This window comes from Propithecus coquereli, unplaced genomic scaffold (genome assembly GCF_000956105.1).
Source record: "Propithecus coquereli isolate 6110/MARCELLA unplaced genomic scaffold, Pcoq_1.0 Scaffold114, whole genome shotgun sequence".
In the NCBI taxonomy this organism is placed as follows: domain Eukaryota; kingdom Metazoa; phylum Chordata; class Mammalia; order Primates; family Indriidae; genus Propithecus; species Propithecus coquereli.
Window position 1 is genome coordinate 3245040 of NW_012135414.1, and position 27164 is coordinate 3272203.

At 56.9% G+C, this 27164-nt stretch overlaps 1 protein-coding gene across 3 annotated transcripts in view; it reads left to right on the forward strand.

Moving 5' to 3' along the window:
* Nucleotides 1-27164, forward strand: part of CNTFR (ciliary neurotrophic factor receptor) — a 38467-nt gene that overhangs the window by 10090 nt on the left and 1213 nt on the right. For all 3 annotated transcript variants that reach the window (XM_012656606.1, XM_012656615.1, XM_012656623.1), the window contains 6 exons: nt 10670-10754; nt 14793-15026; nt 21523-21640; nt 21815-21981; nt 23104-23267; nt 26901-27081. In XM_012656606.1, the coding sequence (XP_012512060.1) occupies nt 10670-10754; nt 14793-15026; nt 21523-21640; nt 21815-21981; nt 23104-23267; nt 26901-27081 (949 nt within the window). The remainder of the gene's footprint in view (nt 1-10669; nt 10755-14792; nt 15027-21522; nt 21641-21814; nt 21982-23103; nt 23268-26900; nt 27082-27164) is intronic.

Here is a 27164-nt window from a genome sequence, read left to right on the forward strand (position 1 = left end):
GGATTCCATTCTGCCTGGACAGCGACTCTGCAGCTCAGCTTCTGCTCCTCCTGTGATGGAGGGCAGGGCTGCAGGGTCCGAGGACACTTTAGGACCTCCTTTTCTCTCTGTCTCTTTTTGTTTGTTTGTTTCTGCTCCTGGCCCCCCAGCTTCCCTTTGGCCTTCCATCACTCTCTCTCTCTCTCCCTCTCGGCCTCTGTGGGAGTCTCACCCTAAGTCTCTTATCTCAGCCTTGTCGCTGCATTTCCTTCTGTCTCTCCTCTCCCAGTCTCTCTCTTCTGAGGCCCATCTCTCTCTCCTGATTCGTCTCTGTCTCCAAGCCTGTCTCAATCTCTGTCTCCCTCCACCCCCCTCCTTCTCCCCCAACCCCAGCTCTAAATGGGTCTATTTAAAACGCTCCACGCTGCCAAGTCAGAAAAGCGTCTCCTGATAAAGCGCATTAGGCGGAGGGAGGGAGGAGGGGGAAGGAGGGAGCGGCGGGCGGACGGATTGATCCAAGCCCGTAACCCCATTAATCAGGCAGCGTGGATCCCCCTCCCTCCCCCAGCTTCAGCCCCTTCTGAGCTAAAAGCCCCTTAAATATTTATCACCCCTCCCCCACTGGGCTAAGGGAGGGATGTGTGGCCCTTGGTGTGAGCATCCCCAGCTGCCTTGTGCCCCCACCCCGTGTGCTTGTGCACATGTGTGCGTGTGCTCGTGTGTACATGCACCGGTGTGCACACCTGACAAGCCCAGGGCCCAGCTCCCGACCTGCCCCTCACCCTCTGGGCAGCCTGGTCCCTTGGGCAATCCCTGGAGACCCTAGGGGTCTGGCCCTGTTCTTGTCCCTCCTGAAGGGGGACTTGGGCATGCAGAATAGGGAGACGGGGTTGGGGGCTGGGGGTGTCAGTTGGAGGTCCTCATCCCTCTCAAAACGCAGAAAGTAACTGGAGAACTGGGTGGCATTGCAGTATCATTCCCAGAGGGCAGTGCTGTGAGCCTGGGGTTCAATTTCCAGATTCCTCCAAATTCCCAGAGGAGGAAGTAACTCGGGGAATAGAGTTGGGGGCCGCATGCTCCTCAAGTACACGAAGGTAACTTGGAAGGCTGGCCGAAGTTCTCCCTCTATCGCCTCAGAGGGCAGGAATATGACCTGAGTGTGGGTTGGGGGCCTCCCATATCCTAAAAAATGCTGGCCCGGGGTCGGGGAGTCCCCATCACCCCCAGAGAGTAGGAAGGGGGCCCAGAGCTGGGACTGGGTCCCCACATCTCACCACTTGCTGATCCCCGCAGGCAGCAGAGGTCACCCCTGAGACGGGCAGATGGGCAGTGGTCTGCGGGAGTTGGCCCGAGGCAACTTCGCCTTGGGCGGGGGGAAGGGAGGCCCCGGCCGCCCCTGGGTGTGAGGAGGGGCCCAGACCCGAGCCGGGAGGGTCCCTTCTCTCTCCCCTCCCCCATCATCAAATGCCACATCTCCTCCTGACTCAGACAATTAGATTCAAAGGATGACCTCACTGCATGCCGTCCCTCACTCGCTCCCTCCGCTAGCTCGCTAGCTCGCTTGCTGGTTCGCTCGCTGCGCGCTCCTTCCTCCCCTCCTCCCGGCCCGCTCGCCGCGTCGCTCGCTCGCGGCTGGGCCCGCGTCGCTCACAGCCCGGCCCCTCGCCCGCCCGCCGTCGGGACTGGGGGGGCTGCTCCTGCCTCCCCGGGCGGCGCGGGCGGCGGGGCTCCAGCCCCGAGCCCCGGAGACCCGATGGTCGCGGGCGGAGCGGGGACCCACGGAGCGCCGGAGGCACAGACGGGGCGCCTGCGTGGGGACCCAGGTCAGTGGCTGCAGGGCCGAAGGACTTGTCACCCCTGCCGCCGCCAGGACGCCCCCAGCCGCGCCCGCCCGCCAACCCGCCAGCCCGCCTCGGAGCTTCCCGCTCCTTTCTTGGCCCCCGCCCCCCGCGGCTGCTCGGCGCGCTCCCCCTGCCAAGCTGTCTCTCTTCTCTTCTCTTTCTCTCCCCCCAGCCCCCCTGCCTCTGCAGCCGGTGGGAGGGACTGGGACTTCCTGAGGTCCCAGGGATGGGGCCAGGGCCCATTGGCTGCAATCGGACCAGGCCTCTGAGAGGGGAGGGGGCTCTGGCTGTGTCCATCAGCCTGGGGGAGGGGAGCACCGCCTGGGTGGGAGGGGGCTAGAGAGAGAGGGGCCCCGGGTGTGGGGGTGACATCTAGACAGAGGAGATGAGCTCCTGATATCTTTCTTTTCTCACATCCTGTGGGCCTCTTGCTTGGTTTCATTTGATCCCCAAAGCCTGGCTTCATTTGTCCACACCTCCTAGCTAACTTTAGTCCCCACTGCCTGGTTTCATTTGGCCCCCACAGCCTACCTTCTTTTGGGTCCTATCATCTGGTTTCCTTACACCCTGCTGCCTGGTTTCTTTTGTCACCACTGCCTGCTTTCTATAAGCCCTTGTCACCTGGCTTTATGGGACAGCCCCTGCCTGGTTTCCTTAGGTCCTGCTGCCAGGTGTTTGCTTCCCTGCCTGACTTCCATGGAGGCTTATCAGACTCCTTTTAGGATAGGGGAATCAGAGCCCCAGCTACACCTGAAGTGGCAAGTGGCAAGGATGTCAACAGCATCGCTGATCATTCCTGGTTGGGGCCCTGCCAGCACAGCCGGGATTCCATTCTGCCTGGACAGCGACTCTGCAGCTCAGCTTCTGCTCCTCCTGTGATGGAGGGCAGGGCTGCAGGGTCCGAGGACACTTTAGGACTCTCCTTCTCAGTGGTTAGTTAGGGGAACACCTGCTCTGCTGTGACTGCTGCCCTCCTGCTGCAGGGGATCTGCCCCCACCTCTCTTTGGGCCTGACAGGGCTTTGGCAGGGGCTTGGGGGTTTGAGACCAATGTCCCATCTCCTTACTCTCTGCTGCCCCTTCCTCAGGCAGGCCTGGTATCTGGGTGCTCTATAGACATTTATGGGCACAGAGAGGTTTTGAAGAGGCCTGGAATCACACAGCAGATAGCTAGGCTGAGAGCTGCTGCTCATCCTCATCCTGGAGAAGAGGGGTGCGGAGGGGAGACAGTAAGGGCCTGGGGAGTGGCTTGGTTTCTGGGGTTCTCTGGCTCCTGCTGCTACCAGTGCCACCATTTCTCTCACCTAGGAGCTTTCTCACCCCTCTAGTCTGGTGTGGATCTCCCTTCATTCCCTAATGCCTTTGTAAGCAGGGTTAAGGGAGGAAGGAGCTGCCTAGGGAATAATCGTCTCTTCTGTTTTCTCACTTTTTAGGGACAAAGTCCCTCCTTTCCTTTTCCTTCTTGCCTTAGTAAGCCAGCCTGGGCTTTATCTCTCTCCCCTCAAGCACAGCTAGGCAACCTGAGGTCCCAGCATGATGCGACTACTCTAAGTGTATATCTGGGTATTTCCCATTGCCAGGTGTGGGGTGTGAGAGGCTGAGGGTGACGGGGCTCTGAGTTTCTGGAGGTGTACAATGGTATCTGTGTGGAAGGCCGGCTGTTCTGAGTGTGTGATGGTATCCATATGTGAGACCTTGTCTGTTTGTGTGAGGGAGTCTGTGAGTGTGTGAGAGAGAGACAAACTGTGACTATAATGTGTGCGTGCCTGTACACCAGTGTGCGCAAGGCTGTGGCAGCAGGTGTCCATGTGGGAGGCCATGATGTGTGGCTACGATGGTAGACTCTGAATGCCAGTGTCTGCAAGAGGCTGCTTGGATGTGTCTGTGAAGCTCCGGCCATGTGTATGAGGAGGTGGGGGTTTGGGAGCTCTGCTGGGTGATAGCAAGAGCCCAAGTGTGTGCTATATCTTGGGGTGAAGTGAGCTCTGAGTCTTGCATGACCCCGAGTGGCTGGTGTGTACGTGAGCATGTGTGCGCTTGTACTCGTGCCTGTGTTTACCCATCAGGAACAGATTGCTCTAGCTTCCCCACTGTGAGGAGAGGAGGAGGGGAGAAGAAGGATGGCTTGCTCTTGCCCAGCAGACCAGAAGGTTCCTCAGAAGTAGCATGCACATGCACAGTGTGCATGCATGCTAAGGAGGCAGAGAGAACAGAAAACAGAAGACAGTTGAAGTTTCTGTTCCCCCCACCCAACTCTGGCTCTGTCAGAAAGACCATCTTCAGTTTTTTTGTTACAAGCCAATGCTTCACATGCACTGCTGCCCCCGTCATGTGGGTATGTGTGTGTGTATGTGTACGAGCTTGCATGCATGGGCCTCTGTGTATTCAAGGGTGTGTCTGCACCCAGGCAGTAGTGGGGCCAGGGTAGGGTGTGGTAGGAGATGCTGAGGCAAATAGGTCTTTGTCCCAGCCTCCAAGTCTGGAAAGCCATTTTGTCCATCCTTCTGTCTCCAAGGAGGGCCTGCCTTGCAGCCTCCTTCCTGCCCCCTCATCCACTGTGGGCCTTCCCTACCCTACCCCCGAGCTAAGGGAAGTCTCTTTCAGCCCTACTCTTCTGCCCATCCCCCACTTTTCATGGAGTTCTTCCAGCTGTCTAACCTCCTGCTGGAGCATTCCATCTCTCCAAGAGGAGCAGCATCCCACTCCCCACAGACTTAACCTGACTGGTACATGGGCCTTTCCAGGGTGGAGGGGTCCTCCTGATTCTACTGGAAGCTAGAAGAGACTAGACTGGACTTGGAGGATTGGGCCAACCTCAGGTTCTGTGAAGTTGTCCAGAGCCCATTTGTCCAGGGGGGATATGAACTTATCTGCCCCTTCCTGCTCCTCATTCAGAAGGCAGGGGCTGAACCAGATGATTTTTGAGGGAGAAAGCTCAGGCCTTCTGCATCTAGAGGGCTGTGTTAGCACAGGCTTGCATGTATGTGCATATATAAGCCTATGCCCAGGTTACCAGGCAGCATGCAGGGCCCTGAGTGGGCCTCACATGTGGGCACAGGCTGGTGGGACAGATTCCCATCTCCTCAGGACACCTCCCCAGCTGCCCAGCCAGGCCTGTCATGGGAGGGCCACAGGCTCCTACTGACCACACGCCCGCACACACGTGCAACAGGGCATGCACATGCTGATCTCAGGGTCCCCACGGTGCAAGAGGCTGGGAGTGGGGGCTTTGAGCACTCAGAGTCCAGGCCGCTGCCAAAATCCATCGGAATCTTGTCCCCCCCAGGCCCCCATCTCCGGCTGTGGAGGTCACAACAGCAGGTGCGGATACCCACCCCCCTAACTCACTCAATTGGGCCGCCTCCTTTTCCACAACCTCAGCCAGCGGCTGGAGCTGGGGGACTGCTCCCCCTGCCTCCCTCCCGGCCCCCCTCCCACTGGTGCTCAGCTTATCCTGCCCCCTTCGGAGGAGGTGGGGCCCTGTGCTTAGGTGGCGTCTTTCCCCTTAGCACCAAGGCTTGCCCCTGGAGTGGGTGGGGATGTGGTAGTCCAGGAAGAGACAAGGCTTGAATCCTGAACCCAGGCACTGCTTCTGGGTCCTATGCCACTTGGGGTGGGGGCACTAAGAGCTGAGAGGAGAGGCAGGTCTGGATTCAGAGAGGAGGGAAAGGAGAAAGAGCCAGAGACAAGAGATTCAGAGAGACACACCACAGGAGTGGGAGCCTGCCCGCCCATGGCCAGCCCATGGCCAGCCGGCCTCAGCCCAGGAGCTGGCCCCTGACCTGGGCCCGCCCCCTCCCTGGTGGGGGTCTGCTGGGCCAGCTGCCAGGGGCCAGGCCTCCCTCCTGGCCTGGTCCCCCCAACCCCCCAGCCTCTGGACCGCTCAGGCCTCTGCCCCCGCCCCCACCGCCCACGCTGTCCAGGCTGCCTAGGCCTGGTGGGATCTGGGGGCCTCCCGGCCTCAGCCCCTCCTCCTCCTCCTGGAGCTTCCCGCCCGCCCTGACTGTCTTTCCCAGGCTCCCTTCTACCGGTGCTGTTCTTCCCTGCCCACCCTGTCCTTGTCCCTGTCTCTGTCCCTGCTCTGTCTCTGGTTTCCTTTCCCATCTCCAATATATGTGTCTCTCTTCCTTGCTTCAGCCAAATTCCTCTGCAGGTCTGAGGCTTCTAGAGGTCCCCAGCATTTGAATCAGTTAGTCCATGCTGTGTCCTGTGTTCTGGCCTCATTTCTGGAGATAGACCCTCGAGGGCTGCTGTGGGGAAAGGTGAAGGAGATGTGTCTCCAGGACAAAGGGTGCCTTTTCCCCTCACACTGTGGGATTCTGGAGTCTGGGGCTATGGGGGTTGGGCGGTGACAGGAAGCTGGTGGGGAGTCACCTTGGCCCTGCACCAGGCCAGATGCCCTCCATCAGGTGAATGTTCCTGACCCCACCCCAATCCCTGGCAATGGGGAGAGGGGAGTCCAGCCAGTGACCTACTTTGGATCTCAGTCCCCCGCTTGGAGATGGATTGGTAACCTTGCTTTGAGGTCACTTGCTTTGAGGCCTCCCTGCTCATTCCGTGTCCAAGCCAGACTAAGCCTACCTGACCCTCAGCATACCGATGCCGACTTGCACCCTGAAGTTCAGAACACACTATTGCAGATCAGCCCTCACAATTACAGTAGTCAGTGGTGCTGAGCCCCCCGCTCCCCACCTTCCTGGGGCAGGGATTCCCAGGGTGGGCCTCGTGCAACCCAGACTGCTGTCTCCGAGTCTGCAGGGATGTATACGGGCTTCTAAAACTCACACCTCGCTCTCCCAGGTTCTTCCCTCAGCTGGGTAGGGGTCAAGAGGAAGGGCACAGCAACTGTGACATTGCTGGGGCTGGCAAGAGGGGTCTTGGGTCCTGGGTCCTAAGCCAGACTCTGAAACTGGGTAAGTGAGTTTCCTGACCTGGAGCCTGTCACTGTGTCTGTCAGTGTTACTGATGGTGACTGTCAGCCTCCAAGGGTGCCAGTATTACTGTGGACTAGTGTCATTCTGTGTGACTGTTACTGAGTCTATCAACACCCCTGTGTCACTGTGTTGATGTCACCATCAGTGTTCCTCTGTGTGACTGTCAGTCTCATTGCATCTTTGACTCTGAGGTTACTGTCACTGTGACTGTGTCAGTGTCAACAGGTGACATTGCCCTGTTTGTTGGTGTCATTGTATGTGACTATCATTCACTGCATCATTGTCATTGTGGTGACTGTCAACATCCCTGTATGTGATTGTCAACAGTGCACCTATGTCATTTTCACTGGGTATTGTCATCCCTGTGCAATGGTATTTTTTTGTCACAGTGAGCAGTGGCAGTAAGTTGGGGCCCAGAATTTGACTCTTGTGTCACCTGTGTGTGTGTAACCATGATACTGGGTTGTCATGGAGAGGTGCTGGAACACTTGTGCTGCTGGGGTTCAGGGGCTGCTGGGCACTGGGCTCCTTTCTTGCTAATGGGGAACCCTCTGCCCCTCATGCTGAGACTGACCTCTTCCAGGGGCCTGCAGGGAGCCCGGGCCAGTGTGCAGAGCCCTCATCTGAGGCTCTATGGGATGTTTCCTCCAGATCTATCCCAGAGCTGTGGGGTGTAGACTTGGAAAATTCCTGGGAAAGATGCTCTTTGCCCTGGGACGGGTGGCGTGGGGTGAGCCAGGGCAGGGTGGAGGTGTGTCCTGGATGCCTCTGGCCTCAGCCTCCCCACCTGGGGAGTGGGCCCAGCTGGGACTCTGAGGAAAGGGGGAAATGAAACTGGCTTGGGGCTTTCTGGATCTGCAGGGGCAGGGGCAGGGATGGGATTTTAGTACACCCCTAGATCCCCAGTGAGACTCCCCCAGCCCCCAGGAAGGCCCTGCTCTTGCCTCGCATTGCACACCACCAGCCCATCCTCCTTCATGCTAGAGGAGCTGGCAGGTCACAGAGATACTCTAGGATGGGCACAGAGACCCGCAGAGACCCTGCCGGGGTCTCTGTTATTCTCTCTGGATCTGTCTCTCCCTCTGCCCTTGAGTCTCCGCCCATCTCCCATGTGCCCCATCTTTCTCCCTGCATCTCTTCCGTTTCTCCCTATCTACATCTCTCCTTGTCCCTCTGGATCTACGCTCAGGGCTTTCCCTCTCTCCATGCCTCTCGTTTACCCTCCCTGGGTCTGTCCCTTTTCTGGGTGCCCCCAACCCCGCAGTGTCTGTCTTGGTACCCCACCCCCACTCTCTGCAGCACTTGCTCTCAGCAGCGCCCGTCTCTCTCGTGGCTGCAGCCCCGTTGGCCCAGGGCCCAGCCCTTACAGTAACTCATCGGGCTGATGGAGGCGACTTTGATGAAGAAGCCACCCCTCCCCCTGTGGGGGCCTGAGTGTGTGTGCACGCACGCGCGTGTGTGCATCCACACACGTGTGGGGGGGTGGGTGTGCTTGCGTGGACCAGGAAGGAGCTGAGGGCAGAAGCCACCCCGATCCTCTTCTCCCCTGGACACTCCCATCCTGTGACATAACCTCGTTCCATTCTGCCTGCTCCTTGCCTGCCCGCGCCTGGTTCCTGCTCCCATGCAGTGGGCAGTGGACCTGGCACCGAGGCGGAGGATCTTCCTGGCTGTGAGGAGAAAGGCATGGACAGATGGCAGAGACAGTGGGGGAGGGTCTGAGGGCCACTGGCAAGGGCTGAGGTGGGGAACCAGGTAGGCCTCCAGTCTCTGTCTTTCTTTCTTTCTCCTGTACAGCTCTGAATTTGGACAGTTCTGGGTTCATTTCCTGGCCCCACCACTGGCTGGCTGGGTGACTTTGGCCATTGTCTTAACCTCGCAGACCTGAGGAGTAGCTCAAAATGGGGCGGTGGCTGCAGGTCAGAAGGAGCCAGGCCAAGTGGTAGCTAAGGTCCTAGGAGTCGTTGATGTGGGAAGGGTAGCCAAGGCCACATGGGGCATAGAGAAATTAGCTGTGCCAGGGAGGGACAGTCAGAGTGTCTGTGGCTGGGAGGAAAAGCAGGTTCAGATGAGGGGACTTTCCTGGGGAGGGTCGAGTGTAGCAAAGGGCAGGCAGGACCCCCCTCCCATAGAGGAGTCCCAGGAAGTCTGATTCTCTCAACCACCCCCCGAAATGTCATAGGCCGATACCCACACTTGTCGCCCCTCTGCTGTAGCTGTGACTGCCCCGCCTCTAGCAGTGTCTCTGGCACATTCTCTGGGTGTATCTGGCAGGAGGTCGCTGTCAGTTTCTCTGGCTGTGTGTCTGGCTGTTTCTCTGGCAGTATTTCTAACGGTGTCTCCGGCTGTCTCTGGCAGTGTTTGCAGTGGTGTGGACACTTCCTGACTGAGCATCTGGCTACAGCTCTGGCGCTTTTTCTCTAGCTGTTTTGCTGGGTGTTTGCCTGTTTGTGTCTATCAGTTTCTCTGGTATTTCTCTGCGTGTGTGTCAGACAGTTTCTCTGGCACCGTTCTGACAGCGTCTCTAGCTCTCTGGTGTGGCGCCGACGGGTGCTCTGCCTGTGCGCCTTGCTTTCCTCTGGCAACATGTCTGCTTGAGGCTGGCCGAGCCTTTCACAGTGTTTCTGGCGGGGCCTTTGTGTCAGTTGTTCTCTGACCGTTTCTCTGGCCGATTATCCGGCTATATCTACCTATCTCTCCAGTTTGTCTGGTGGTCCTTCTAACAGCCTCTAGTCTGCCTCCCACTGTGTGTGGAGCTTTTTCTCTGGGGTTCTGTTGGGTTACTTTGGGCAATGTCTCCGGTCTGTGTCTGCTGTGTGGCCTTCTGTAGCTCTGACAGTAGCCCTGGTTGAGTGTCGGCAGTGTCCCTCAGTGTCTCTCTCTGGAGCTCTGCTTCTGCGTAGTTGACAGTCCCTCTCCCTATTTCCCTGTTCAGACTGGGGGTGGGGGGGTGTTGCCACACTTGGGGCCTGTTCTGCAGGAAACAGTTATTTCCCTGTCCTCAGGTGTGAGCGTGTGCTTGGGGGGGCGGGGGAGAGAGCAGTTAGACCCACCCCGGGTAGTAGCACATGGAGGGCATGGAGGGCGGAGGCATCGGATCCACCTTGGCTCCTAGGAACATGCCCTGAGTGTGTTTTGTGTACTTGCATGGATGCATGTAGACACTGGTGCACACCTCCTGGGCTGGGGGGCCTGGGCTCCTGAGGGCACATGGCTGGGGTGGAAGATGGGCTGGGGTCCATGACAAGGACTGACATATGCAAACCCCTTATTTTCTCTTGATCATTGGTATACCATTAAGCAAAAGCGACATCTGACCTGAGTCATGTGCCACTGCCCTGGTACTCTACTGTTCTGAGTTCCCCAGAGCCCAGCGGCAAGGCTCATGGTGTGTGGAGGGGATTGGGACAGAGGACAGATCCAAGGGGCTCCTGAGCATCCAGGTTTCAGGCTTTCTCCCCAGGAGCACGGCAAGGGGCCTCCCATTCAAGGCAATTTGGAGAAGTACAGACCTCCAATTAAGTTAAAACATTACCCTTTCAGTTCGTGATGTTTATAGCTAATTAGCCAACCTCACCAGTAAAGTTATTTTTTTTTTAGAAAAATGGCCCTGGCATTACCAATGTTGTGTAATTCATCCATGGTTGACTGCGTTCTGCAGCCAGCAGTCTTATAGAACACCAAACCACTGTAGGTTGCCTTCTGCCATCTTAGCAAACCTTTGCCTAGAGATGCCAATAATGTTCCTTCTATTGCTTGAAAGAGGATCCTGAGCCCCATTAAGAAGGGCATCAAGGTGTCAAGGTGCCCTGGCCCTAGGGCTGGGATTTCCCAGTCCTGCCCTAGAACAGGGGGCTCCCTGGGTTGTTCCTGCCTGGGCTCATGCTGCCCCTCCCCCACCCGTTTCTCCCAACAGATGGCTGCTCCTGTCCCGTGGGCCTGCTGTGCTCTGCTTGCTGCTGCTGCTGCAGTTGTCTACGCCCAGAGACACAGTCCACAGGGTGAGTGCTTGGGGGAGCTGCCTGCCAACCCCCTCTCAGAGCTGGACATGAAACCTCTTTGGCACAACTGCATACTGACACCACCCAAGAGTCACACACTGGCATTGTCACACATGAACACCCAGAGGGACATGTCACATGACATTGATATACAGAGTGACCCACTGATGTCTCATAGGCAGGGTCCTCCACAGTCACATGCTGATGGTGTCTCTGACTTGACATGATCTGTCCCTCTTTCTGCTAGGGTGGGTATAGGGTATAGGCAGTGGGGTGGAAGTTGGGTGGAGGAGGCTAGGGGCAGGACCTCAGCAGTATCTGGGTGAAAAGGGATCTCCTTCTAGAGATCTGGGGGGTGCAGCTGGAGGCACTGATAGCAGACAGTGGGCAAAGCTGCTGGTCACTTTCTGCCCTCAGCTTTATCCTAGAGGGAACATGGGGACAGAGACAGTGGACAGAGAACAAGATAAAGGGACAGGCAAGGTGGCAAGCGGGAGAGGGCTAGTGCACTAAGGAGGGGGATGGATCAGTCAGCTGGAATGGCCAGAGGAGGGAGGGATTGCTCAGAGCTGGGCCATGGGCAGCCTCCCTGCCCTCCCTCTACCTGTTTGTCCAGCGAGGGCCAAGTCCTTCCCACAGCCCACAGGACAAGGGGCTGTACCCCTGCTGGGGAAACAGGTGCCCTCTTAACTTGACCACCAGCCCCTCTACTGCGTTTGAGGCAGGACCTGAACGGCCACATTAGTACAAGGTCTGCACTCAAAACCTGCCTTGATGAGGCTCCCTAAGGTCCCTTGGACCCCCCCTTGGATGGGTCCTACCCCCAACCCCCTCAGCTGGGTTAGGCAGAGGCAGAGAGGGTGGGACATCTCCAAAGATGAGGCACGGAACAGGTCCTGATGGCCCAGCTCTGCGACCCTCAAGGCTGTGAGTTGAAGGAGGATAGTGGGTCGAGGCTTCTGTGGCCTCTTCTTTATCAAATCAGCACTGAGACCCAGAGAGAGCCCGGCCAGCCCCAGGCCTGTTGACTGGACCTGCCTAGGGCCTGCCAGCAGACTCCACCATCGTGTGCAGAGGTCTTTACCTTGTGGGACCAAGGCCCTGGGCACAAGCCTGCATCTCTGAGAGTGTATGAGAGTGTTCTTATGTGGGTGAGAGCGTGTCCTGTTTGAATGCATTTTTCTGTATGCCGTATCCTTGTGGGCTGTGCCTCGTGTGACGTTGTCTGTATGCAGCTGTGCCCTTTGTGGGGCTTAACCTTGTGTTTGAGACTGTACCGCTTTTACACTAGTATCTCTCTGTTTCTCTTTATGAGTTTGTGTCCCTATTAAACTGTCTCCCTGTGTGCGAGACCATGTCCCCACGTATAGCTGTGCTCCTGGGTGGTGGTGCCCTTCTTGTCCATGCCTGTGATCGTGTATCAGGTGTTACCATCCCCGAAGTGGGTCCCAGTGTGAATCCATGTGTGACTGTGACCTTGTGGACAGCTGTCCTGTGTGTCCTCCTTGCTTGTGGGTGACTGTCCTGGTTCCTGTGTGTGTGGCAATGTGAAGTTGCTTAGGATGCCCGGAGGGACTGTTTCCGGCATGTGATCCCCAAGTGAGCCCGTGTGTGCAGGTGTGAGGGAGCCGTCAGCCCTGTCCCTCTGTGTTCTCCACGTCCATGACCTCATCCTGTCTCTGTCTCTCATCCTGGCTTCTAACAACCTTTTCACAGCTGATTCCTTTGGAGCATTTGTCACCGCGTCAGGGCCAAGAACCCCATCCTCCTCCTGCTGCTTGATTTAATTTCTGAAATGGACAGCATATCAGTAGGGGCACCCACAGGGCGGGAGGAGAGCTGTCCAGAGACAAAGGATTAAATCACTGCCATCTTTGGAGCTGTTGCATGGCTGTGTGTATTGCTATTGTTGTGTTATTGTAGCAGTTGTGACACTGTGTGATTGTCATGTCATTTTGCCCCCTCCACCTCTGCATTGTGGCCTGTAGTTGTCTTCTGTCATTGTGTTGTCATTTTTCATTTCTGCCCTGCCCTGCCCTTACATCCTTAGTTTGTCATTGTTGTGAGGTTGTGTTTCCATTTTTCTTGTGAGGCAGACAAGGTGTGGTAGGAAGGTGTTACCCCATTGTCATTGTATCTGTTATTGTTGGGTCGCTGCATCCTCATCTTGCGGCTATCCCTGCTCCCCAGTATTAAAGGGCCATGCTGGGTCCATAGTAGTGTCGGGCTGCTGTTGGTCAGTGTTGATGTGTGGCCGCTGGGACCGTGATGGCCACGCCCCCTCCCCAACGGTCAGTTTTCAGCCTCTTCCTCAGGCAGCTGGATACAAAGTCTCTACTGGGGGGGTGCAGAGAGAGGGGCTTGGCATGTTTCCTGGAAGCTCCAGGTTTTTGGAAAGAAGGCTGGAGAGGGGCTGAGAGGCTGGAGCTGGTGGTTGGGGGGGGCTCGATGGCCTGAGTCTTGGACACTGGGCCTCTGGTCAGGGGGAGGTCCCCATTCAGTCTCTGGTCCAGCCTCACAGCTGTGGCCTCCAAGGCCCCCAGCCACCGCCCTTCCGCCCGTTCATCCTCTCTTCGGCTGGTCCCAGGCCCCACAGACAAGTGGTCAGGGCTGGCTGGGTTTCCTGCTTCCTTCTCCTCTGACAGGGACAGAGAGGCTCAGAGAGGGGCAGGACAGAGAAAGGCAGCGAGGGAGAGAGACCGGGAGACACAGAGGGACCCTGGCACTGGGAAGACGACAGGGGCAGCAGATCGGGACAGATGTTCCAGCACAGAGAAAAGCAGTGCTAGGGAGGGGCTGCAGCGGGGGAGGGGAAACCTGGTGGGCCCAAGGGGGATCCCTACCCCCCTGCAGTCTTGGTGGTGTTAACAAGTCTAATTAAGAGGCCACTGGCCCAACTTAATTGGCTCGTTAACAGGAATTGCCTCTGAAAATCCCCCAACTCAGCGGGGTGGCTCTCTGGAGGGAAGATGTAAGCGAGTGTTAACGAGGGATCCCGCAGCCCCCCCAACTGCTGCCGCCTCCCCCTTCCTGTCACAGCTCCCACCCTCACTCCACAGACCTGGCCAGGACCAGGGAAGCAGGGTGAGAGGGGGAGTGTCCTGAGAGTCCCGTCTCCCTGGCTCTGTGTGCCTGCTTCTCTGCTGCTGTCTGCAGAGCCTCTCTGACCTTCTCTGTCCCACTCGCCTCCCCACCTTGCGCTGCCTCCCGGCAGGTGCTCCCTTCCATCGACCCTTCCATCTCCAGTCTCCTGGGCTCAGTCCATCACGCCTGGGTTGCTGAGGCCAGGCTGGGGTTTGCTTTTGGCTCTGACAGGCCCCTCATGGGGGCAGGAGAGGAATGATCAGAGTGCTCAGTCCCAGAGCACTGCCTGCCCCCACCCCCTAAGCGGGCACTAAGCAGTTCCTGCCTCCCGAAGCTGACAGCTGCCAGGAGTTCCCCAGGGCTCACTCCTGCCCATTCTCCCTTCTCCTGCTGCTGCCGAAGCCTGGATGGCTGGAAGAGGGGTTCTGGGGGGTGAACAGAATCAGGGAGAAGGAGAGAGGCAGGAAGAGAGATGGGAGAGAGAAATAGATAGGGAGAGACAGAGAAAGGAGTGGGGGCCTCAGCGCCAGCTTGCCTGGGTAATGGATGGCAGCTCCTGGGGCCGAGCCTATGGGTGGCAAGAGGTTAGGGACATGGGGATCAGGAAAACAGTTTAAAGAACCCAGGGACTGGAGGTGAAACGGGTTTTCACTGAGAATTGACCCCTCCCAGCACTACGCAAACTCTCTGTCTCTCTGTGTCACATACACACACACACACACATAGAGCCCCTATATGTGCACACGCATACAAACTGGGAGACCCTGCACACTGCACAGCCACAGAGGAGCTCCGCACACGTCCCGTCTCCCCACGACACCCACACGGGCAGGCAGGGAGCTTCTCACCCTCACCGGTGCATCCTCACCAGCGCCCATCCACGCATGTACGCCTGGGGTGCTAGGCAGGGCTGTGACCTGTAACTCTCCCCTGTGCCCTCCCCGCCCCCTACAGAGGCACCCCATGTGCAGTATGAGCGCCTGGGCTCAGATGTGACACTGCCATGCGGGACAGCAAACTGGGATGCAGCCGTGACATGGCGGGTAAATGGGACAGACTTGGCCCCTAACCTGCTCAACGGCTCTCAGCTCATGCTCCGGGGCCTGGAACTGGGCCACAGTGGCCTCTACGCCTGCTTCCACCGTGACTCCTGGCACCTGCACCACCAAGTCCTGCTACATGTGGGCTGTAAGTATTGCCCTGACCCCTTGTCCGACCTCCCACCTTCCTTGAGGCCCAGACCCCTAGCCCAGATCAAGTCCCCTTCCTGTTGGGAGGCAGGGAGAGGGACAGGCTGCAGCCTCACCCTTGTCCTCTGATTCTATCCTAGCTGCTTTTCTGACCTCTGGGCGCAGGCTTGCCCACTGAGTCCAGATCCTGGACATTTTGCCCATATATCCCACCCCTGTGGAGGTCTTTGAGATCCTAAACTTCTGTCCCCTATGACAAAATGGGCAGGGGAGAACTGGCAAGGCAGGCCCTTCTGGGGCCTGAGTCAGGAGGGACCCTAAGCCCACAGCTTTGACCTGCAATGGCCTCACTATGTCTGCACTCACAGGGCTGCCCAGAGGGCCTTAGGGAGGGAAATGGGGTGGGGGGTTATACAGGTACAGGTGTGGGCCCTGGGAGGCCTCAGGGAAGGAGGGAGGCTTCCTGGAGTAGGAGGCACATGGAGACTTGGAGGATTTGGAAGATATATTGAAATATCATTTCTGGCAGAGAGCTGAGTGTGCCCATAGGCCTCAGAGGCTGGGAGGGCTTGAAAAGGCCACTTGGGCTGGTATAAATGCGGAGGGGGGTGCTGAGGGAGGGAACAGGGGCAGATCATGATCCTGGAAGCTGGGGAGTGACACAGTCTGGATCACATTCTTAAAAGATCACTGTCACTGCAGTAAAGAGAGGCAAGTTGAATGGCCAAGGCCACGGTAGGAAGGAGGCTGTTACAGGATCAGGAGAGATGATGAGGCCCTGAGACCAGGCCATGGAGTTGGGGAATTTTGAGGAGGGGTGGTTGGACCTCCAGGAATTGGTGATGGATTGGAGATAGGAAGGCCAGCGGGGTAGAGAGGGGGAGGAGTAAGGACAGCTGGAGGTATCAGTCGCTGTGACAGGCAGAAGATGGAAGGAAAAGACAGTGTTCTGTTTGGATAGTGTCTTAGTTTGGGTTTCCCTAGAATTAGATCCCAAAATGAGAATTCATATGTAAGTGGTTTATTTGGCAGGTGACTGGGAAAGTGGCACAGAAAAAGGAAGTTAAGTTAGCCAATAAAGAGTGAGTTATCCAGATATTGGCAACTGGAGTCACCACTGAGGGAACTCTGGGTGCAGATGCAGAACATGCACCTCAGTTAACCTGCCTGCGGGGTGAGGGAGCTGCGAGGTATAAACACTAACTCCTGCTCACTGGTTGAGCGATTCTTTTGGGGTGGGGGTGGAGGTACTTTAATTCCCCAGCACTTTTGGCTTGATGCCCCGGCAGGCAAAGCAGGCCTTGGTGGCCAGAGAAAGCTCTTAGGCAAATAACTGCAGATGTTGGCAGTGAGAAGTGGTATGGGCTAGGGATCTGCAACTCCTCGGACATCTGCTGCAGACATGTTGGGTTCGGATCCTTGGGGGACAACCGGGAGTTGATGGCTGGTTGCCAGCGGATCTGAGGGTCTGTGATTCGGGGAGAGGCCTGTGCTGGAGATGGAAATTTTGGGGGTCTTCAGCATCAAGGCCATGGGGGGATGAGGTGGCCAAGGGAGGGATTGTGGAGTGAGGAGAGAAGGAGACTGAGAATTGAGCCCTGAAGACCATCAGCGTGAAAAGGGTTGATGGAGACAAAATGAGCCACAAAAAGAGATAAGAAGGAGCCAGCAGGAATGTAGAGGGAAGACCAGGTGAGTGTGATTTGGAAGAGGGATTTGAAGTCAGAATGATAACATCATCAGTGTTGCTGAGGGTCAGGTGGGCAGACATGTGGATCTCAGCCAGAGGCATCCACAATCAGAGTGAATACTCTGAACATAGTTCCCTTTCTTTTCCCTGAGCTGGAGATTCAGGCTCTTTCGGTCCTATTCCATTGCGTGTGATACACCCCACTGCCTGAAGATGGTTTCTTTATTCCCTGGAAGCTACCTAGGAGATGCTTAAGGGAACTGGGAGCAGGCCCTTGCCCCATTGTCAGGAGACTGGGTGGACAACCATGTGAAAATGTGTTTCTCAGGGTCCTCCACAAAAACGCTGACCCACCAGTGGGGCTGAAGGTGTGAAAATACTTTTTGGTGGGGATGTACCTTTCCCCACCGGAAAGCCTTTTTTTAACGTGTTTAATCTGGAGAGATGTCATTCAAAACCAAGCATTTTCATTGCAAGCCAAGGGTGGAGTGACCCCTGTTGGCCAGCTTGAGAAATGCAGGACCAGCCTAACCAAATCCTCCCTGGCCCACTATGGGGTCTGTTAGAAGGGAAGCCTAACCCAGGCCCTTACACAGGGGAAAAGGCCATTTACTGAGTGCCATGGAAGAAGGACGAGCCCCGCTTGGCACCCACACCCCTGTCTTCTCAGTTTGCATCCCCAAAATCCTCATGATAGATAAGGCTGGCAACGATGGGCCGCCATTCCTGGTGACTTGATCTTCTTCAAGAGGTCCATTGGAGAGGAATTGGGTCTTGAAGTAATGTCCATAGTCAGTACCCACAGGACATGCCGACAGCTGCCCTGCTGTGACCAGACCCGGACCTTTTATATATAGTGCTCACTGCACCCCTGGCCTCGCCTGTCAGAGGAGGGCTGGCCATGAATTGGCTGTGGCATTAGTAACAGGTACTTATCTCTCATTGCCTTATTTCCTCCTAAAGACCTGGTCAGAGGAACAGGGGATATTAATCATGATCATCTCAGTCACTTTTTATTAGTAACAGGAGACTGGGTTTGGCAACACTCAATACCAAATTATCCTTCTTGCCAGCTCTCAGAGAACAGGATAGAGTTAGCCCTGATTTGTGGATCATTCAAACCAAAAATTATTTAATATTTATCCTAAACATGTGCAATTTTCATGTCTTTATTTCCAAGGGAACCTGATCATAACAATATTCTGTGGGAAGTCTCCTTACCCAGGCTGGTCCCTCAACTGCTCTCTCCTGATCCACCTTCCAGCTCTCAGGTGGACACTCACAGAGCACTAAGGACTCTCCTATCTAGGATGGTGAAAGGACCCCCCACGTTATGGAACAGGATCACAGTGTTCCTTTTAGTTTCATCCTTTTGTTTACAAGACACTGCCGATTCAATATCATTCTGATTTTAAGCTAAAACAAACCAGAGATTAAAATATTTTTAAGTGGACAGTTCCTTCGGCCCTTTCTGGCTGGGAAGGAAGGAGTGGAGAGACGGCTATGGTTGAAGAAGAAGTCTGGGGAGAAATCACGAGTGGGAGGCAGGAGGGGCATTTGGGAGTCCAGCAGTCGGGGCGCCTCAAGGGGATGCCACGAGATAAGATCGAGCCAGGCCATGGGCCTTGAATGCCAGGCGGGAGGAGGCACGCGGGTGGGGCTTGGGGAGGGCCGGAGCAGAAGGGTCACCCCACCCCACCCCACCCAGCCCGATCTGGCCTGGCCCAGGGTGTGGGCAGCCTGCCCCTCCTCTCTGGGCCGGCGGGCAGGCCTCGTGCGTGCCGGGGGCTCCAGCCCAGGCGGGCTGGCGAGATGAGAGGAAAAACATGCGGTTTGGTGGGCTGGACATGGAAAAACAAGCCAATTAGGAAGAAAACAAACAAACCCCGGGCCAGCGGGGGCACACGCACGCATGCACACGCACACAGTGCCCCGTGTGGGACCCAGGGACATCTTGCCACAGGCTGACACAGTCACTTGGGTGTCTCAGGAGCCCCACAAGGGGCAACTCAATGTCTGAGCATCTCGGAGCACGCCTGTATGCCCAGAGTCTGGCACTGTGATATGTGCGCATAGGAGCTCTTGCTCACGTGCTCCCTTTAACGTGCTCTCACACGGTGTTCGTTTCAAACGTGTGAACAAGCTGGGGATCTCGGGCACCTTCCCACACACACCCACTGTTTGAAAAATAGGTGGAAGCTCCATCACGCACACAGTGTCTCCTATATGTAGTCTGGCAGTCACTGCGTTCAGACACAATGGCACATTTACACACACTCTCTGAGTACCTCGGCCTCACAGCCTCACACATAGAGACAATCTCGAATTGAACAGCCTCACCCTGAGTCACATGCAAACAGTCATCGTCCAGTCCCACACAGCCTCCAATCGTACAGTTACACAACTGCCCAGAGGCCCACAGTCACACACACGAAGCCTCTCAGAGCTACACACAGCCTCACACTCGCGGTTTCTTAAAAACAGCTTTTCCCCCAACTCACAACATACAACAGGCATCCTGATCCCACACTGTCCCACAGCCTCACAGCACCCCCACCTCCGCCCACCCAGCCCCTCAGCTGGGCTCCAGCTGCAGCAAGTCACTCCTTTTCTTCCTTCTCTTTGTTTTTCTTTCCTCCTTTTCCCTCTGAGAAACCTGGTCCCTGTCAGGAAACCCAAGCCCTTTCCTGCTCAGGGCCCAGGGCCAGGCAGGAGTAGCCAGATGACAGACAAAGCCCCCACTAGGCCCCCAACCCCACCCCCCCATGACCTGCCCAGTCAGGGAGAGGAACTGGTTTGAAGGGGAGGCTGGTCTGGGGTGGGCGATAGGGCAATGGAGGAGCCTGGTCAGTGGGGAGGCTGGCCCGGGGAGGGGGCCTGGCAGTCCAGTGCCATGGCCTGCTCTGCCCTCCAAAGAGTCCCAGGCAGCAGGGAGCTGACTCTGCAGGCTTCGTCCCCCCCCAACCCCCCCTTCCATCGCCCTTCTCCTTTGAAGCTGGGGGTAAGGGGGGGTGGTGGCAGGAGGGGGGAGTGGAGGCTTCTCGGCCGACCTCGGAATGTCCTTTTCTCCTGGGGCGGCTGCCAACTCTGGCCTGGCCAACAGGCCCCCAGAAGGCACTTCCTGTGTCCTTGGCCGCCCCCCACCCCACCCCCATGCCGAGCTCTACACCCGTGGGCAGATAGGGAAGGGACACTAAAGGCACACAGGATGAACACAGAACAGACACAAGATGGACACGGGGCCAGGAAGGCTGCCAGGGGAGGCAGGCGGCAGAGGGTAGAATGCAGGTTGCCCCTTGTGGGATCTCAGCTGGGCTCTGGCTCTCTCCTGCAGGCCTGGGGAGTGGAGCTGTCTCTGCCACCAAACTGCCCACTCCACCTGCTATACCGAAGCTCTCCTGATGCCTTCCCGCCCCCTCATCTCTGCTGCAAAGCCATATCTGGGTCCTGGGGGTTCTGCCCCAAGCCCCTCCACAGCTTCACACATACTGGACACACTGGACATGTACACGCAATCACACAGAGTCACTCACAGTCACGTGCACACTGTGGATGGATGCCCACAGTTTCCCATGTGTCACCATGGCCACTCTACAAGCATAGACACACACTCCCCTTCACTGTCCCTGGCTTATTGAGCTGCCCCCCCCATTTCCTGTCCACCTGTCAGGCAGGGGGCGGGGGTTGGGGGAGGCACAGGAGGGAGGTGTCAGTGTCCCTGGAGCCACAGACGGACATTCCTTGCCTGGGTCAGATCACAGAAGCTGCCTCCTTCCAGGAACCTGAGCCGCCTGTCCTCACGCCTTACCCAATGCTTAAGGGTGGAACAGCTGGGCCAAGTGCTCACGGCAGCAAAAAGAGTGTGGTTAGACAACAGAAAGGACTTCCCAAGTGTGCGTGTGTAGTCATGCAGGTGGGTAACCCCATCCTGGGGTTTAGTCCCAGCTCTGCCTTGCTGTGTGACCTTGAGCCCCCTCCCTCTCTGGGCCTTTCCGCTCCAGAGTAAAGGCAGCTGCTAACCTTGTAAAGGGCATCCTACAGGGTCTGTGATGGAGAAGCTGGAATGAGGTACACGCAAAGGGAACAGCAGCTTCCTTTCAACAGGCTCAGTACACACAATCATAGAGGGACATGCACTCTGAGAGCCACACACAGATTCGCACACATCCACATAGATGCTCCTACGCATCGCTGCGACTTTTTCATGTCACATGCAGATGTGCGTGTAACATGTAATACCCATGCACGCGGAGACCTACACACACACATACACACATGAACAGCTCCCAGTGTTGTACCTGTGTAGCCACCAGACCTGGCCTTGTGCCTCTCAGTCTCTACTGAGGGGAAGCCTGGGGTGTCCTTTCTCCAGGAAGTGCACCCGGATCACCCAAGCAACCAGAGGACACATCCAGGACTCCCCTCAGTCTCTGTTGCACGGTCTTCCTCTGGGAGTGGACACAGTGTGGCAGGAGGTGTGGGGCTGGGGCCGATTCCCCCAGACATCACCTCCATCCTGTGATTGATGAGCTGAGGCCCGCAGCCCCTGCTCTCCACAGTCCCTGCCTCCATCGAGCAGGTGGGGGGGGCTTTGCTCTGCACAGCCCTTGTTTTTCTTTAATTAAACATCTGGCTCTCTGTGGCCTGGGAAGCCTCAGACCCTTGCTGACAGCGCCCCCCCCACCTTTGGCATCGATGATAGGCTGAGGGGGGAGAGCTGGGGCTCTGGGGCCCACCTGTCCCCACACTAGTGCAGGGGACTGGGGGTTCCAAGAATGCCCTGACCTTGCTTCCTCACCCCTAGTGCCGCCGCGGGAGCCCGTGCTCAGCTGCCGCTCCAACACTTACCCCAAGGGCTTCTACTGCAGCTGGCATCTGCCCACCCCCACCTACATTCCCAACACCTTCAATGTGACCGTGCTGTGAGTAGCTGCGCCTGTGACTCGGTTTCAGTCCTGACCTCTGACCTTTCCCCCATCCCCCCACCATGCCCTCAGTCCAGATCCCAGACCAGCCTTGGGCTTGACCTTTCCCCAACCTCTGCCCCACCTGACCCTTCATGTTGGTAATGGTACCTGGGCCTCACCCCTCCCCAGGCACGGCTCCAAAATTATGGTCTGTGAGAAGGACCCAGCCCTCAAGAACCGCTGCCACATCCGCTACATGCACCTGTTCTCCACCATCAAGTACAAGGTCTCCATAAGTGTCAGCAATGCCCTGGGCCACAATGCCACAGCTATCACCTTCGACGAGTTCACCATTGGTGCGTGTGGTGGTGGGGGGGCAGGGTACCTGCTGCAAACTCCGGTGGGAGTATGTAAGAGGATGTGTGCCAGAGGCATACATAAACATTGGTGGGGATGTTCAAATGCATGCACTTGTATACATGGTGCGTACATGCCCGTGCACAGGTATATGTGGTGTGTATATACATGTGCACATATATGCATGACATATATACACCTGTGAACATGTAAGTGAATGTCCTTTACCTGCAGGGCCAAAAGACCTCTCCAGCAGCTCTTCCCCTCGCCTCTGTGGCTCCCAGAGCATGCAGCAAGGGGAAGGTGGGGCAGGCTGGGCCAGACCCTTGTGCAGCTGCAGCCTGCACCCCCCCCAACCCCCCAACGTTAATGGCTTCCTTACGGCTTGTGATGAATGAGGTGTCAGAACAGGAGACAGGACTGGGACAGATACCGCCCTCCCCTGACCCCCATCCCAGCCAGACCCTCTGCCTGCCCCTGCCCTGCTCCAGGCAGGCTCTCTGCCCGCTACTACCCCATCCCAGCCAGACCCCTCTGCCTGCCCCTGTCATCCTCCCAACACCCCATGGCTGGATCCCCAGCCAGAGTATTTCTGCATGAGCTGGGCCCTTAGACGCTCCCGTCAGAGCCCCAGCTTACCCCCAACCCAGATCTGCAACACCTGTGGACTGCAACACTGTCTTTTAACCTTGACCCAGGTCTTAGTTTGGAACTGGAAAAGTTGAGGTGAAAAACCAACCTTGGGGGAGTGTGTGATGCTGGAGCAGGAGGGGGTGATCCAGGTGACGAAGGGGGTGACAGTGGTAAGCCTAATCAGTAGGCTCACTTACTGGGATGCTGGTCAGCATGAGGAGGGGGTTGGGATGATGAGATGAAATTTGGGATGTTGATACCAAGAGCTGGTGGCAGTGATTGTAGTGACACTCATTGGTGATGATGGGGATGTCAGAGGGGTGGAAATAATGAGATGGTTGTCTATAGTGGTTGCCAGAATTGACAACAGAGAAGAGGATGGTGACTGTGATGATGATGACAATGGTTGGCAATATGAGAAGGTCAACATGATGACTGGGGTTGTTCCCAGAGATCAGTGCAGTAATAAAGCTATGTCTCCTGAACAGTGAAGCCTGACCCTCCAGAAAATGTGGTAGCCCGGCCAGTGCCCAGCAATCCTCGCCGACTGGAGGTGACATGGCAGACCCCCTCAACCTGGCCTGACCCTGAGTCCTTTCCTCTCAAGTTCTTTCTGCGCTACCGACCCCTCATCCTGGACCAGTGGCAGCATGTGAGTGCCCTGCCCTGCCTGCCCTGCCCTGCCCGGATCCTGGGTGCTGGAGTCGGGACCACACAGCATGAGAGGCCTCATGTCCCAGGGGGAAGCAGCTCCAGTGTGAGACCTGATGGCAGTCAGAGAGGCTTTCTGTGGGGAAAAGGGACCAGGCGGGCCTGGGAGAACAGATGGAGCTGAGGGAGGTGTCCTTAGGGGTTCCCAGCGGCCTCCATTGGTGTGGTGGGAACACATCTGTCTGCGGCTCCCAGGGTAGTGGAGAGAAGTGTTGGAAGGGAGATGGCAGGGTGGGCAGCATTCCCTTTCCCTACCTCTGGCTTTCGGCCCTGACCAGGCATCTCCCTCTTCACACTCTGGCCCAGGTTCAGCCCGTGCTGGACCCAACGGGCAGGAAAGTCCCAGTTCTCAAGGACTCACACGGATGGGCTCAAGGGGGTCAAGCTTGGTCCAGGGTGTGAATTTAGGCCACGACTAGCATCAGGGCTCTAAAGTCAGACCTAGCTTAGGGATCAGCTTAAGGCTATGGGTCAGAAGGTGACCTGGGCTGGGAACCAAGCAGTGAACAAGGGTCAGTATGGGGTCAGGCTGTGGTCTGGATGTTGATCAAGCTACGATAGAGAGCTCTGGGGAGCAGCCAATGGTTTGGGGCAGACTTGGGATTTCCTCATGATGCTAAGCCTGGGCCCATAGGGTTGGGGGCACTCTGTGTGGCCCATGAGGTCTGTGGTCTAGGACTGGGGCTGGGAGGGTGCTCCATGGGGCAACCCAGGCTGGCTCCCCAGGGTCAACTTGTACCCCCACAGTATCCACCAGGCTCCAGCTCCATCTCCTCATGCCCACCTCCCATCTGGCCTTTAAAGTGCGTAATTTGATTCCTGGGTGCCTGTCCGGGTCGCGGGCCTGGCCCCCACAAAGGCTGTTCACACACTCACATGTTCCCTGACAGAGTCCGGAGTCCCTCCTGCCTGGCCAGCTGCCCGCGCCTAATGCATTGCTAATAACCAGGGTCTAGTTTCACAAGCCCCCCTCCCCCGCTAACGAGCTACAGGCAGCAGCCCCGCGCGTCGCGGCGCACACGCCTTGCAGTGGACCTGGCACCCTGCCCACCACACACACGGGACCATGCACACACACACGTGGCTCCCAGCAGGAACCGTGCTCCATAGATGCGTGCGACTAACATGCTAAGACATGCCCTGGCCTGCACCATGGGCAGAACTGACCCCCACACTGACACGGGCAGGGCAAAGTGTGCAGGCTCTGCGGCAAAACTTGCATGGCCTGTGGCACATGCTAGCTGTGCTCCCTGTCTCATTGGCATTGGGGTTGCCTAGATTTATGGCTCTTTTCAACTTAAGTTTTTCTCTGAGCAGTCTATTCTCCCCCATCCTTGATCTTGGCAGGTGTATGACTGGGTGGGGTGTGGAGGGGAGAGCAGAGGAAAACATCGCTTGGATTTTCAGGAGGAAAATACAAGTCAGGAATTGCAAAAGAGTGGGCACCAGGAGGTCTGGCAGGGGCCATATCAGCCTGGACAAGGGGGAAGCGAGTACTGGGACCCAGCGCGGGTTCCCTGCAGCTCCCGCTCTGGCCCTAACTCAGCAGGGAGGCCTGGAGGGTATGTCTCACATCTGCTGCAGCAGACCGGATGAGGGCTCCACCGCAGGCAAAGTGGATGCCAGCAACTAGGGAGTTCCTGCCAGTTGAGGAGCCCTTCTCTTAAGGGGGTGGGTTAAGGGATTAGTGATAGCCTAGTAAGAAAAAGGGTCCAGGCCTAGGAGATGTAGCCACCAGGAGAGCACTGAGCTCCAGGGCCACATTCCTAGAGGTATGGTGCCCACCATGAGCCCACCAGTGCGGTGGAATTTGATCTGCTCTCCCTGGCTCTCTCCCTTTGGGGAAACACAGACATGGAGGTCTGCGGGCCGCATCCTTGCAGGAGGGAGGAGTTGAAGGAGCTAGAGCTACTCAGCCAGAGGGGATCTTTGCAGAGCAGAAGGAAACTGGGAGGCCAGAGGTGGAATTGGGGCCCCAGCTTCAGGAAAGGAGGACCTGGACCCACTGATATTCCAGGGCGGGGGGTAGGATTTACTGAGCCCAGGGTCTGGCCCCAAAATGTCTCTCACCATGACCCCGACCCTTACCAGCGCCTCCCACATCAGGGCCACAGACCTAGCAGGAACAGGAGGGCTTCCTGCTGCGCTTGGACCTACTGCACACACACAAATGCTCACATACACACACGCGCACATGTACTTGCAGCCTGTCAGGTCAAGTAGCCCAGACCCCAGTTTTCTTGGGGGAAGATTGGAACAGGGACCAAAAAAGCCCTGAAGCCAGACATAGCCCAGAGCGGCCCCCTCCTTCGCCCTTGCCGGCTGCCCCTGTTTACGAGGCGGCTTAATGAGGCGGCGGGTGCCGCTGAGATGAACCAGAGCCCAGCCTGGGCCTGGGAGGGGCGCCGGACAGGCAGGCCAGCCTGGAGGGTGGGGGAGACCAGCAGGATGGGGCCAGCCCAGGCGGGGGTGGGGTGGCAATGCCTCCAGGAGGAAATGGGGCAGCTGTCCTGCCCCCTGCCACCCTAGGGGCTGTCCTCCACCCCTGTCCGCCTCAGGCAGGGCGATAACCACACTGAAGCCTTCCAGCCTGGCTGGTGGGTGCACTGGGTATCTGGGAACCCAGCTTCTGAGCGGGAACCCATGATGACAGTGCTGGCTGAAGTGTTTGGTGCTTTCCACGTACCCTAGTCCTTGTTATAACCATAAGAGACAGATTCTATTGTTAACACCATTTTATAGATGAGGGTGGCAAGGCATGTGGAAGTTAGGTAACTTTGTCACCTAGCTAGTAAGGGATGTAGCCAAACTTTTAACTCAGGCAGCCTAGCTCTCTAAACTGCTTCTTTGTTTTTGTTTTTGGTTTTTTTTTTTTAGAGACACTGTCACTTTGTTGCCTGGGCATGACAGGTAGTGGCATGATCATAGCTTATTGCAACCTCAAACTCCTGGGCTCAAGTGATCCTCCTGCCTCAGCCTCCTGAGTAGCTGGGACTACAGGCCTGGGCCACAATGCCCAACTAATTTTTCTACTTTTTGTAGAGATGGGGTCTTGCTATGTTGCTGAGGCTGGTCTCAAACGCCTAACCTCAAGTGATCCTCCTGCCTCAACCTCCCAAAGTGCTAGGATCACAGGTGTGATGGCGCCCAGCCTCTCAGCTGCTTCTTGATGGGAGAGGGGGGGCAGTATACCACCATCCAACCTCACCCCATTACTCTCATCACCTCCAGACTGGGACTGAGGTCAAGACTCAGTCAGGCTTGGGCTTATGAGAAAACTAGGGCGACAGCAGAGTTGCAGATACTAAGCAAAGTCATCCTTATTCTCCCCTGGGGGTGTTTCTAGCCTCCTTAAAGATTTCATTACTCTCCTTCAGAGCTAACTGCCTTCCCTCGAGGTCTCCTCCCCAAGATGTCTTTACTCTCCTGCAGGAACATTCTCAATGTCCTCTCTCTCCCCCAGGGGAGTCCTCATTTCCTCCAGGGGTGTCCTCACTCTCCTTTCCCCAGAGGTGTTCTCACTCTCCTGTCCCCCAGGGGTGTCCTTACCCCCCATCCCATGGTCTGGCTGCAGGTAGAGCTGTCAGATGGCACAGCACACACCATCACAGATGCCTACGCTGGGAAGGAGTACATCATCCAGGTGGCAGCCAAGGACAATGAGATTGGGACGTGGAGTGACTGGAGTGTGGCTGCCCATGCCACGCCCTGGACGGAGGAACCACGACACCTCACCACCGAGGCCCAGGCTGCCGGTGAGCCCGCCTCCCGCCCCAGATCCTTTGGTCTCAGTGGCCTGCCCTGTTGCCTGGCTCTACCCTGCTTCCTCCCGCTCCTT